The 13724-nt window shown below is 32.3% G+C and overlaps 1 protein-coding gene across 1 annotated transcript in view; it reads right to left on the bottom strand.

Annotated features, from left to right (window-relative positions):
- Window positions 1-1505: 1505 nt before the first annotated feature.
- Window positions 1506-13724, bottom strand: part of GABRA4 (gamma-aminobutyric acid type A receptor subunit alpha4) — a 70135-nt gene continuing 57916 nt past the window's right edge. Inside the window, exon 9 of the mRNA XM_017650988.3 lies at window positions 1506-11601. Coding sequence (XP_017506477.1) covers window positions 11077-11601 — 525 coding nt within the window. The 3' untranslated portion in view covers window positions 1506-11076. The remainder of the gene's footprint in view (window positions 11602-13724) is intronic.

Here is a 13724-nt window from a genome sequence, read left to right as displayed (position 1 = left end):
GTTCAGAGGATAAGGATGGCTGCTTTTAGTCATGGTAAACAATCTTAAATTAAATTGTATTAAGTAATTTGTTTTGCCTACTTATTTTAAACAATTAAATATTTTATCAAAATGCATAAATAAATTAAAAGCTGTTGTTGTCATATTGTCCTCTTTGGCAATCAACTCCATTCAAATTATCCAGCAAACCAAATCTATGAATTGCTAAGCTCAGTGCTAGGATTCTCTGTTTGTCATCAATTTTAATTTTGTTAAATTTACAAGATAAAACTGTGAACTTTAATTAGAGAACATAGTCTATTCATCCTTTATCCAAATATAGTCACTTTACAAATAACAAAAATTGTGTTACATAATAATCATAATTTCATGTGAAAGATACTACCATGGACATATAAGAAACTTGGAAAAACACCATGAATTAATTCTGTTAAGGAGAATCTGAGATGGTCTCAGTGATAGGGGATATTAGCGCTATGATTTATAGGAGGTCATCAAGACAAGAGCAGGAGAAAAGCAATCAGGGAAAAGGGATTAGCTTGAAAAGTCACCAAGATACAGTCGTGCAGACTATGTTCAGAGAGTTTCATGTTGTTCAGGGTGGCTAGGTCATAGACTAAGTAGATAGAGACAATGAAAGTGACATTTGAACTGGATTGTGTTGCACCCTGAATGTAATGGTAAGGATCCTGTATTTTATCCCCAAGAGATGAATAACAATAGAGACTCTAAGGCAAGTGTGAAATGAACAGAAATAGTCTGATATCAACATGTACAATGGGTGGGGCTGGAGAGATGAGACCAAGGACCAGAAATAAGGCCACCATTGGAGCAGAAATTCAAGGAGTAATTATGTAATGGAAAATGGACTACATATCACTCAACTTTTACATTGAATGCCAGCATTTCAGATCTGCTTTCTGGGGCTTTTATTTGAATAATTCAGTTAACACAGTCTCTACAGGGCATTTTCAATTCTATGTATAGTTTATTCTTAGAGGGGCCAGAGGTATTATTCTATTCACAATGCAATCTTTTTCAAAATAAAGAGCAATAGCTTTTTCCTTCACATTCACTTTTCTGCTAAAAGAAACATTGTACTTAGGCTTACTTATGAATGAAGTATATTGTTCTCATTTATGGAGGAGTATTATACATCATATGATGCATTGTTGGAAAACTAAGCACTTGAAAATACACAAAAATAGAATATCTTTATCTTTTCCATTTTCATGCAGGAGAAAAAAATTTTTGTTCTCTTTTCTCCATGGCACTGGTAGGGACACCAAAATCTATAAGAGAAGCAGTTTGAGCATCATGCTAAATTATGTTTATACTAAGGAGAGAGTAGATAAAATGAAGGAAACTGAAGTCAAGGAAAAAATGTAAATGTATCAGAATGTTGGGGTAACATGCCAATTGAGATATCTCCCTCTATTAAGAGCACACATGTATCAGTCTGTTTAGTTTTCAAATGATAAATGCACATGGAGTATCTTGACAATAATATTATTCCACAAGCAGACATACGGGCTTTATTAAATAAATCATGCCACTGACTAGCATTTATCTTAATGCTAAAGGTACAGATTCATGAATCCATTTACCTAAAATACAGAGATGATGAATGTTACCCTGCAGATTGTTCAAATGAGAAAATAATCCAAACCAATGTTAAATGGATGACATTATTTTACATTCTCCAGAATAAAATGAGGATAGCATTTAAGAACCCACATGATGGATGTTTACTTGACATTAAGAAAACATCCTAGAATATAATAGCAAGACTTTCATGTAATTTCTTATGAAAGAGATGAATTTTCAGAATGCACAAGGGATGATAATACAGATTAGGTAACATTGTAAGTAAGTGGATAATTATTGAATCACCCCAGGGGTGTATTTTCATAACCAAGCAGCCAGCATTGAGCTTCAGCTTCCAATCAGTTAGAAAGAAAATTAGCCTTTAAACATTATACTTCAAAACAGAGCTCTGTAGGAATTATTCAGATTACATCAAATAAATTAGTATCATTTAAACAATTGACATAATCCAGTTTGAGATGACATAATAACTTTACTGTTCACTTATTTTTCCTACCTGTCTGCTTATGCTTGTGTTGAGGTACTTTTGTTTATTTGATTTTGACTTCCACTTTCTTCTATATTAGCTGTACTTCTTTATTGTTAATATTGAAAATAAAAGACAGGCACTTCCTAACTAGTAGTCAGTTCAATTGGAAACAAGATTTGGTGATCATGAGACTTTCAGAAAAAACTTTGCAAATCATAGCACAAATCACTATATAATAAAAGAGCTATACACTTTAAATATTAAAATTTTAATAGAAATGTTCTCACACCAAGTAGAGTTTTGGCTTACTCAGTCCAGACTGCTATAACAGAATACCATAGACTGGGTGGCTTAAAGTTCTCACAGTTATGGAGGCCGGAAGTCCAAAATCAGGGTGCCAGCAAGGTTGGGTTCTTTCAGGTTTCAGACTCTTGACTTCTTAATAAATCTTCACATACAATCTCATTCATCAGGGTCCAGACTCACAACCTCATCTAGTCCCAATTGTCTCCCAAAAACACCCATGTCCTAAAACCATCACATGAAGAGTAGAGGTTCCCCATGTCAATGTTTGGGAGACACAAACATTCAATGCATAATGAGAATCATGTTTAATTGAATTCAATTAACTATGGAGGGGACTTAGTCAATCAGTATGTCATAAAAGTGAACCCCTCCAAAAAGAATACTATGTATTTTATTAGTTTGTTTTCATATAGGAGTGTGTGTGTATGTGTGCATCTTGCAGAAAATCTGTGGTCAACACTTTTTTTCTCAGGTACACTCTCATTTTTAAAGGTATAAATCAAAAGCCTATTTTTTTCTTCAGAAAATGATTGTTTCAAAACAAAGAGGGTTACATTCAGAATGTTTCATGGTACATTATAAAATTTTTCCAAAAAACCCACTTCCATTAAAGACCATCAGAGTGTTCTAAGTGCTTTCTCTCATTAAAATAATTACAGTGAATGTTCTGAGCTAGACACTGAAAAGTGTAAGTTTTCATATTTTATAAGTTAGCCTCAATCGGTTTCTCAAAAATTTACTTTGTTCTCCCAGTTTGAGATTAAGTCATAGGTTGCTGTAATTTGTTAATGGTTGACTTATCATAAATATTTACATATATATATATATACACACACACATACATATACATATACATATACATATACATATACATTTGATATCCCTTTAGTTAATCAGAACCACTGAGTGAAAAGGCTTTTATTGTGCTGCATCAGATATCACAGGACATATAACTTTTCTTCATCCAGGTCACCCACAAAAAACTTCCCCATCCATGAAAACTTGACAGAACTACAATCTAGATGATGGTATTGGTCATGCAGAGATTAGAGGTAAGTGAAAACTAGGAATACTTCATGATAGAGGCAGGGCTCCAAAAGTGACAGACCATGTCAGAAACAATACTGTTACCAATTTAAAGATAGGCTATTTATACTCAGAAGAAAAAAATCTTAAACCAAAAACACTCCAAAGATGTTTATGCTTATTGTTTTAAATTTAGATAGAAAAATGCATTAGATAGATACAATGTTTATATTTGAATGATTCCAAAGTTTGGCTCCAATGCATTTATCTTAAAATAAAAGTGTCTATGGTCAAATTTTATTGAAATTTAAATTCTTATTTTTAAAAAAACTCATTCTCCAGTGGGAAATTGAAACCTGAATTATTCCGCAATGCTATGATCAGGTATAAATTCTGTTTTAAGTAGCAAAGGAAGTTTATTACCATGAGCAATAAGTTTAGCTTTGAGAAGCAAGGGAGGCTTGCTTAGAGACACCATTTAAAAAAATAATTTCCTGATGAATTATTTTAAAATACTAAAGCAACATTTGATAGTATCCTTTTTTTGCAAAACCAATTGCAAAACCAAAATAACAATATGTGTCCCTTATCTAATATACTTATGAGTATTAGACATGAGTATTTTATTAAAATAAAATCATCAATTTTTCAGTGAGTCGAATACAATTGCTATAAGCTCTAGAAATGTGTTCCTTGTAAGAAAACTGTATTTCCATGAAGTCAAAACACCTGTATTTTGAACTAACCAAATTTTGAACTGTTTTATTTATTGTACTTTATTATTTGCTATTCTAATTGAGAAAGAATAATAAAGCTCAAGGGTTAACATTTAGTTTTCATGATATGATGAAATATATGTTATTATTTTTCTTTACTTCCTTAATAAAGACTATTTTCAACCATACAATTAAGCAAACAATTTAAAATTATTCAGAGAGCAGGCAGATAAGCTTTTATTCCTCAGTTTGTGCAACATTTCAATTGAAAACCCAAACAGAATATTTAATCTCTTCTTCAATTCTCAACATTTTTTAGCATAACATTGTTAACAAGTTTTCATCATTAATGATAAACCAATGGAAAGTTTAACCCTTTGTTTCACTATGGCCATTCACTGTCTTATAGCACAGAACATGGTTTTATATGACAACTGGATATCGATTCATTTTACAGAGAAAGTCCCTTACCTCACCAACCAACGATGACTTGCATGTATTTTGAAAAATAAAAGCTCTGATTGATTACATATTTGAACCAGGAAACAGTACATATACTCAGCAAAATGACAACAAACATACTCCACTGTATCAGCAAACATCAGCAAAGACAGAATGCAGAATACCAGTCACATATACCAAAGACTGAAAAAGAACGTCCGTCAAAGGTAAACTGCAATAATATTTATTTCCTACAATACAGTCTATTTTCTTCTCTCAAAAGGGAATTGTTTTCTATCGATTGTGTTATCACAAATTTAATCCATGTTTAATACTTGATCCTAATGACACCTCATATACAGAAGGAAAAACCATACAGCTCTGGTTGTCAGTAGAAGATATTCAGGTCCACCCCTTGTCTAATGGAAATAGAAATGATAGATAGTGATGCCATTTAAGATGGTGAAATAAAATCATTTACAACTCACTGCACTTCTATGAAATCCCTCCAAAAATAACAAACAATGAAACATTGGGAAAAACAAAATTTAAAACGTGGCTGTAATTATAAGTAACTGAAAACAAACTATGATAAATAGTTTCCAGATAAGGAGACATCTGCATTAACAGGAGAAAGGAAATGGGTGAATATCTTGGATAGGATACAGATTTCACTAAGTGTTATGGTCCTGAAGTGTCTTGCAAAGACTGTTTGAGTCACCATGAGGTGGACCATGGTCAGGCAAAGAAAAATCAAGTCTGTCCTCATGAAATTCCAGTTATACATTCCTAAGTGGTAGACTATGGAGGTCAAGAAAAAATGCTGATAAACTATATTTGATAGTTGTGAAACAGCCTGCTGTATAACTAGCCTTAAAATGGGAAAGCAGGAGGAAGAGGGAATAATCACTAGAACACTAACAATGCAGAGAAAGTAAGACTGGGAGTTTCACACTGTAAGCCACATAGAGCACCTGAATATCAAAAACAGGGAAAAAATATGGTGCCTTGAGCAATAGATAAAACAGATATGGGGAGGTGGGCTTGAAACCTGAAATTTAAACAGGTACTTAGGTCTGATCTGATTCATTTCCCACCACTTCCTACACTATGAATTGAGTAAATTGTGGGCTTCATTCAGTGATTCACAGAAAGAAACCAGCCTGAAAAATAGACAAAAGAGGCAAAAACCTCAATGAAAAAAGCTGATGAAGTTCATATCAGAGGAAAAAAATATTGTTCTAGGAAGCAGGAAAAGTTTATATAAATAGTTCCCTGTAGTTGCAAATAATTACAGATGTAATCTCATTAATAGAGTGAGAAGCTTAAAGAAAAGATACAAGGTTTCCATAAAGAGATTATAAAACAGCAGAAATAAATGAAAAATGAAATAGCACAGACTAAGAAAGCAATGTAAATGTACAAAAATATTATGAAGTTTAAAATTACATTAGAGGTTACGAAATAGAATAAACAAAACTGAAAGTTCATTTGCATATGGTTGACAAAAGTTGACAACAAATTTAAAAATACAAAAGTGATTAAAGTGATAACACAGAATATTATAAATAGTTATAGAGACAAAAGAGACTTTACATAATTAGACTTCTGAAAGGAAAATTATTTAGATACATAACAGGAGAAACTTTCCTCAAGTAAAAATTGAAATATAGGATAAAAAGTCACAGAGTCCTCAAAATCTCTTGTTATGACTAAACACTATCCAAATTTCAACAGTTTCTTCAGTTTTACCCTACTATGTTTATCTTAAATTTAGATAAAGGTAAATGTAATGGGTTTTTTTTAGGAGTTAACATTCATATATGGCATATTTGGCTTCTAAATTTATGAAATTCTTTTAAACAGTCTGCTCTTCCTTGCAAATGTTTCTACTCAAAAGCATGTGGCATGATATTCATGAAACAGTCATTTCTCAGTGGTATGATTTTGAGATTGTTTTAAAATGTTTGCAATACCTATCTTGATTTTTAATGATCAGGTATCATTTTCACAAATTACAATGAGGCCATTGGGAATAAAAAAAAAAGAAAAAATGGGAAAGAAAGATTAACTGAGAGAGAAAGGAAAAATGAGACATCTCAATTCTTATACCACCTTTGGACTCATGCCCCTTGTTCCATAGCTCATACAGCAAATCAGGTGGTTGCTCTAAAACAGAAGCATAGCATATCTGTTTGCAATTTATTATCCTGAAATGTTTTCAATAAATTGCCATGAATCCAGGTTCAAATCTAATCTCTTTGGTAATTTACACAAAACTATCTCTAACCCAGGCCCAGAAGGTCTTTCCAACATCAATTCTCTCTCTTCCCCATATTCACCCTTCCCTCCCACTATCCTGAACTATTTGTAGTAAGAGTTCCCCTTGAAATTCCAAATCTGTATCTCTTTTTGTGCTTCAGGTGGTGCTAAAAATGTGCTCTGTTGTTTTTTGGCGGAAGTAGGCAGACGAGCTGGAACTCCAAATTACTGTACAAAATTTAATTCAGTATCATCTCTGTGAAGCCTTCTCTACCATTAGTCTTTTTTCCTCCCCATCAACGAAGTTATAAAATTACATTTGTCCCTTGTCTACCCTCTAAATCAGTGCCATGCCAAGCAATATTAGAGCCTGGTGCAAAAGGAAAAATTAATACTACTGATTCTGCGTTTTTCTAAATTTTGGATATTTTGTTCATCATGCATTTTGATTTTTAAAAACATTCTTTCAAAATATTATTTATTTTGATTCTTCAGGTTTTTGGTGCCCTCATATATTTTTGTGCCAAAGGTGAGTGTTCATTCATATTACCGTAGTTTTGGCCCTACTCTACGCAACTGAAGAACTTATTACACCCCATAGTTATTTGTCTACACATCTATTATCACTACCAGACTGTGACCACCCGGAAGGGAAGGCCCCAGTTATGTTTATCTATATATATCTAAAAATCTGCACAGTATATAACATTTAGCAAGAGCCCATTTAGTAAAGATGAATAAATACCCAGAAGAGAGAAATAACTAAAATTCTTCAGTCTTTAAAGAATAAAATCTTCCATGAGGAAGAAAATATGCATTTTTAAATGAGGAGTTTTTTTAAGGTAAGGAAACCTTAGTTTGAGACAAGTCACCAGTGTGATTAAGCAGTGAAACTAAAATCAGACTTTTTCCCCCATAAACATCTATTTGTGACACAAAGTATTGACTGTGTCAATTCCAACAATATACTTATTTCTTGTCTACTATGAGAATCAGAGAATATTAAAATTGAAAGAAATCTTAGGTATTATTTAATTCCCACCTCTTCTAAATAAGGAATCAAGAGGTTAAGTGACTTGTCTAAAACCACAATAGGCTCAGAACTTGATATCAGATTACCCATTTTTCTATGTGGTGCTTTTCCACAGGAGGTAATTTACCAATCTAGAAGAAGGGACTACTAAAATAAGGGAGTGGAGATTGTTTTTTTTTTCCTAGGCTAGGCAGAATTGACCAGTTCATAGTAAATAAATCACAAACTTTTTAATGTGTTGCTTGAAACATGGTCTCTGCTAAGGTGAAGTGATTGAAAATGACCTCTCTCTCAAAGTTCATTCAAGCCCTGTGTCTATCTTTGTCACTATTTTCTCTATGATTTATTTCCATCTATAAAAGAAGGTTACTCTCCTCCTATTCTAATTAAAGATTTGTGAGGTCCAATTTAGATATACATTATTCAGATACTCTGTATATGCACAATGCAAGTAATTTCTAACTGCAGATTAATCATGTAAATATATTATTATATTTATTCATGCCTGGAGGAAACAGGAAGTAATTATGTAGCAGATAGTAGTCAACTTGGAGTTGAAAGCTAGAATATAGATACTGATACTGAATAAAACAATTCTGAATTTCATATTCAAAATACAGAGACATACAAATATACCATTCTCAGCCAGGGTTATTCTTCACAAATTTCCAGTATTTTGATTCTTGTGAGGTTTTCTAATAGTGAAAAGTGACTAGTTCTTCACGAAAGTGTTCAGTTTAATGTAGCTCTGAGTTATTGAAAAGATAGAAATGCTGACCAAAATTAAAAATTGAGCCTTCAATTAATTTGATAGAATTCAGTTAAGGAAAACAAACTCTACATTATTAATATTAACATTGTGTAGAAATAAGCAATTCCTTTTTGTACTAATGATTAAACTTTCTGGTCAATTTGTCATTCAAATTTACAATTAGGAACCCCTGATTAATTTCTGTCCTTTCTTTTTGTTTGGCCCCCTGATTTATTTAAAAATCTTCTTCATATGCAAAGGTAAGGAAAAACTGAGTTCAACTGGATCTCTAGAGGTCTAAAATCATTTAGTTTTGTCCCTTAAAAAATCTGTAAAATTTTTAGAAGAATTTCTTTAAAAAAAAAAGAAAGCCAGAGAAATATTTCTTAAGAATTTGCCAATAAATATGCAAGGAATATGTTCCTCACTAAAGAAATAAGGTCATTTTATTGGAATAATGAGTGGTCATAGCTTCCACACCACAACTTCAAGCATTTTTTTCTCATGGCTAGAAATATACTTCCATTCATGAAGTAACTTATGGTAGCTAGCCTCTTTTATACAAATACTCTTCATCAAATATATCCATATATACAAATTTTACTGGGTCTTACATTACTTGTATCAATTGGTAAATGAGGGGTTTGGATTGGAGGATTTCTAAAGTATCTTTCAGTCTTAAAATTTTCGATGATTCTAGGAAACATCTAGAGAAACAGTCGAGAGGGAATTCTCAGATATGACTCACAATTAATATTTGGTATGTGCACATTTTACAAATCTTATATACAACCATTCCAAGACAATACAATAACTGAAAAACAAATGCAATTAGTTAATATTATTTAATTTCCAGAAATAAGAGATCCTGTTTGCAAGTGGCCGTTTCTATCAAAATATTCCCCCAGACATTCAGAACACATTCATTTACAGTGACCCAGATTAGGAAGGGAGAAGGATAGAAGAAAAATGTGGAAGAAACATAACAAAAAACTAGACTGAGATTTAGTAGCCTAAGATAGCTGCAAGAAATTCAATTATGTTGTTAAGCCTACCTACTGAAAAGAAAAGTCAGTACCTGAAGATCCTGATAAATTGCATAACAGAGTCAGTGTCATCCTATCCCTTGGCTATGATTTTTTTTTCTTTACTTAGTCTTCTTGCCATTATTTTATTTTAAAATGAGTTAGTTTAGTTATGGAATTGTAGAAAAACTACCCCCAAATGAACACAAAACTGCCCAGAAAGAAAGACCTATGGACACAAAAACTTCATAGGTCTATGTTTTGGGAAAAGCATCTCAAAGACCTTGTCTTGAGTTTCTAATTCCATGATTCTGATCAAATTCTATTCTTGGATCCTGATCATATTGGAGACAGATAATCTATACAGTCTTACAGTGCCCAGATTTTTACTTTCAGGTATGTAATGCTTCTTACTAATAGAACAATCTGTACCACATTTTTGTTATATTTTAATCAGTTGTGCTAACATGTACTTATCTCAAAATTCACTATGTGAACAATGTACTTGTTATCCTCTCAAAGAAACAAGTATTTTGAATATGTTGTCAGACTCTACATAAATTTCCTCCATTGAAAAATGCAATATCCTCTGTTTATGATTTGTTAGCATGCGTTGACTGTTCTATTATTTAAGTAATATTGTACGTACAGGTGAAAGAACTTTGCTAGAGAGACAGTGTCTGGCATAATGCCTGGAACACAGTAGGCTGTGAATAACTACATGTTGAAAGAATACATAACTGAATGAACTACTATCAAAAAGAACTCAAACAGTAAGTTAAACTTTGGCTCAAAGCACAAGTTTTCAAATTGTCAAATTTCTGTCTTATTTGGCCAACATATGACAGGCAACACAATTCCCTTGGTCTCTGTCTTTGTTTTTGATGCAGCAGAGGTTTCAATCTGTTTGGTCAGTAACTGTTTTTGTTCCATTTCCCTTTTAAAAATGTTTCATTTAATAGGGAAAGTCCTTTTCTTGAGGATACTAAGAGGATCTCCAAAGGTCACTGCATATAATACCCAATAAATGATTCTGACTAAGGTCAGTGCCACTGGAAAATTTAGGGTGATGGTTGATATTCCCATTGTATATTTAAAAATGTCATAGTTTGTTTTCAAATTTCAATGCATAAATACATACCATGTATCTGTAATAGCCCTATTTTTCTTCTCCCAACTTTCCAGGATGGTCTGTGTTCCATCTAATTTGAATGCTGAATTGATTCTATTTAAATCATCTTTCTGAAATGAAAGATAGCTCACTTTCTCTTCACTGAGGAATTAATTAACTCTCCCAATAATTGGCTTGAATTTTTTAAATGGAAAAATTACACAGAATTTTTATTTTAGTAAAGAATAGTTGTTTATCTTTAAAAACATTTAAAAAGACATTCTGCACTAAGTTCATCATCTTTTGGGAAACTATTAAAGCAACAAAATTACATCAGACTTTCTGATTTCTCCATAGTGTCCTTCGATAAATAAACAACCCAATAGACCATGTTAAATGCCCCAAATGTTACTGGAAAGAGAATGCGGGCATATTTGTCTATCTTACTTGTGCCAGATCCAGAAGGTGGTGGAGCAGAGGGAGGAGTAGTGGCTGACAACTTCCCAGAAGCCCCTATGGTATTAACTGTGGTCTTAATCCGCTCCAGTCTTGATCCAAACACACGATGGGTAGAAGCAGATGCTTGCTGGGGAGCAAACCCAGTTCTACTAGGAGTAGAAGGAGGAGCAATTGGAAGTGCTCTTGCAGCAGATATAGTTTCTGCTGCATTTACATGGCTGAATGGGTTTGGACTGGAAGCTAAGTAAGACTGTGGTGTGGCTTCAGAAGATCCTTGACCCGTCATGGAAGATTTCCTCGAATGGTTTCCCACCTGAGTTCTGTTGCCAACATCAGATTCAGAGTGAACCAAGGCATTTGTTCTTTTTCTCATGTTCAGATTGGCATTTGTGCTCTGAAATGGTATATTAAAAATGATACTGGTTATGTAATTTTATGTAGATTTATACAAAATTCAAAGGGATCAAATAATTAAAATTACTTTGCTTCTATAAAACTAATTTTTATTAATATGCCTTTGCCACTCAACTTTCTGTTAAAGTTTGAAAATGCTAAATAAAAAATAACATGGATATATTTGAAACTGAATCAAAAATCTTCTATTTCAAAATATTATCTGTTCTTACAGATAATTAGAATTTAAATCTACAAAAATATTAGGCTTTTAGGACTGTAAATTAGAGTTATACATGATTTTATTTTAGGAGTTCATGATGATAACTACCTAATTTTTTTTTTTAGTTCTATGGTACAAGACATTCTGAGATGTTATATGCATTTCAGTGAGTTTTGTATATGTTTGTTTTCTATACAGGAATAAGAGTATCTACTGCACAGAGTAACAATAATAAACATCCAATATATATGACATCCCTTAAAGAAAAAATAGAAATTCCAAAAGCTTTAATTTCCAAATCCCCAGTATTTATTTTCATAATCTTACATAAGCAATCATATACATTACTATAAAAATCTCAAAATCCTAATATATTGTAGTTTTTCACCACAATTAGTAGTTAAAACATAAAGGCAGATAAATTTTAAATAAAATGTTGCATTAGACATGTAAACAGTGTCACCGTATTGTTGCATAAGTATCTGAGATCAAATTATTTACAAATTAAGAGTGTTTAAATCAAAATGGAATTCACTATTTTCTATCAAATTATTTCATGTGTAGAACAAGTCTGTATTTGAATACAGATGCATGGTAAACATTAAAATAATTTTCCTTCTACTTTAATAGTCACAATAAGTAACTATATAGACAAATATAGATTGTCCATACTAATATAGGAAAGCGATTGCTCAAATTATTACCAAAATTGTCATGTCTGTCCTTAGGGTATACTATAATTTTGCAACAGTTTTTTCTCTTTAATCATGTTTATTCTAAGTTATATTAAGGGCATAGAGTAATTATTTTCTGTACATGCTCTCCTTACCATTTTATGAAACAAATGGTGAATGAGGAAATGGAGAGTAGAGAAGGGAGTGAGAAAGAAGAACAGTCCACAAGTGCATGATTAGAAGGAAACAGCCTACAAGGAACCTCACAGATAATATTATGTACAATTAACAGAGAGCTCACTTTACAGAGAAATGTTTTCTCTGCAAATGTAATCTTTTTTTCAATACCACTTTCATCAAGCAGGTTGAAAGAGTTCAATCCATATCTCATACACTTGTGAATTATGATTTCAAGTTCACTAAGTAGAAAAAGAAAATAAATGCCTCACAAAAAGCAGAGGAAAAGCAGGATCTATGAGGTTTAGGAAGCAATCTTTATGTCAGCCTAGAGTATTCTTCTAAGCAGGTTGCAACTGAAATCATACTAAATTTAGTCTAACATATGGCACCTAATTTTGTTGGAGTCAACTGAAATCAAAATTGACATCAACCTAAAAGCCAAAGGTCCCATTATTTATCCTGTAGTTTCTCTCTACAAAGCAATTTATTTCTCTTAATTATAAATGCCAATTAAGCCTCTCATTTTGAGTCCCTTTTTAGGGAAAGGGCCCATTTTGTAAAGATGAATAAATACCCAGAAGAGAGAATATAAAGAAGGATAAAGTATATCCACAACATTTAAAGAGCTTACACTGTCATTGGCAAAATGTACACCCACACACGATACACATGAACAAAAAACATAACAAAACATAAAATACAATGAAGGGTCGAATTGTAGCAAAATGCTAAATATACTAACAAGAGCAGGAAAATGTTAGTAAAGGACCAATTGAACAAGCAGCAGAAAAATACATTATTTTCAAATATAGTCTGATCTTTGCATACTACCTTCTTCTACCAAAAGTTAGGTTGCCCATAATCTTTAGAAACCCGTATTTTTTCCAAACTAAATTCTAAAAATTAGAGACTTCACTTCTGACCAAAATTGAGTAATAGGGCCTAAATTTACTGCATGAAATGGTCCAAAAAGTGGACAAAATTTATGAAACAACTATTGTTTGAAGACAGTGGGCATTAGACAACACAGGACCATAATCCTATTGG

This window comes from Manis javanica, chromosome 5, assembly GCF_040802235.1.
Source record: "Manis javanica isolate MJ-LG chromosome 5, MJ_LKY, whole genome shotgun sequence".
NCBI lineage: Eukaryota > Metazoa > Chordata > Mammalia > Pholidota > Manidae > Manis > Manis javanica.
The sequence above is the reverse complement of the archived record's forward strand: the minus strand, read 5'-3'. Positions and strand labels throughout refer to the sequence as shown.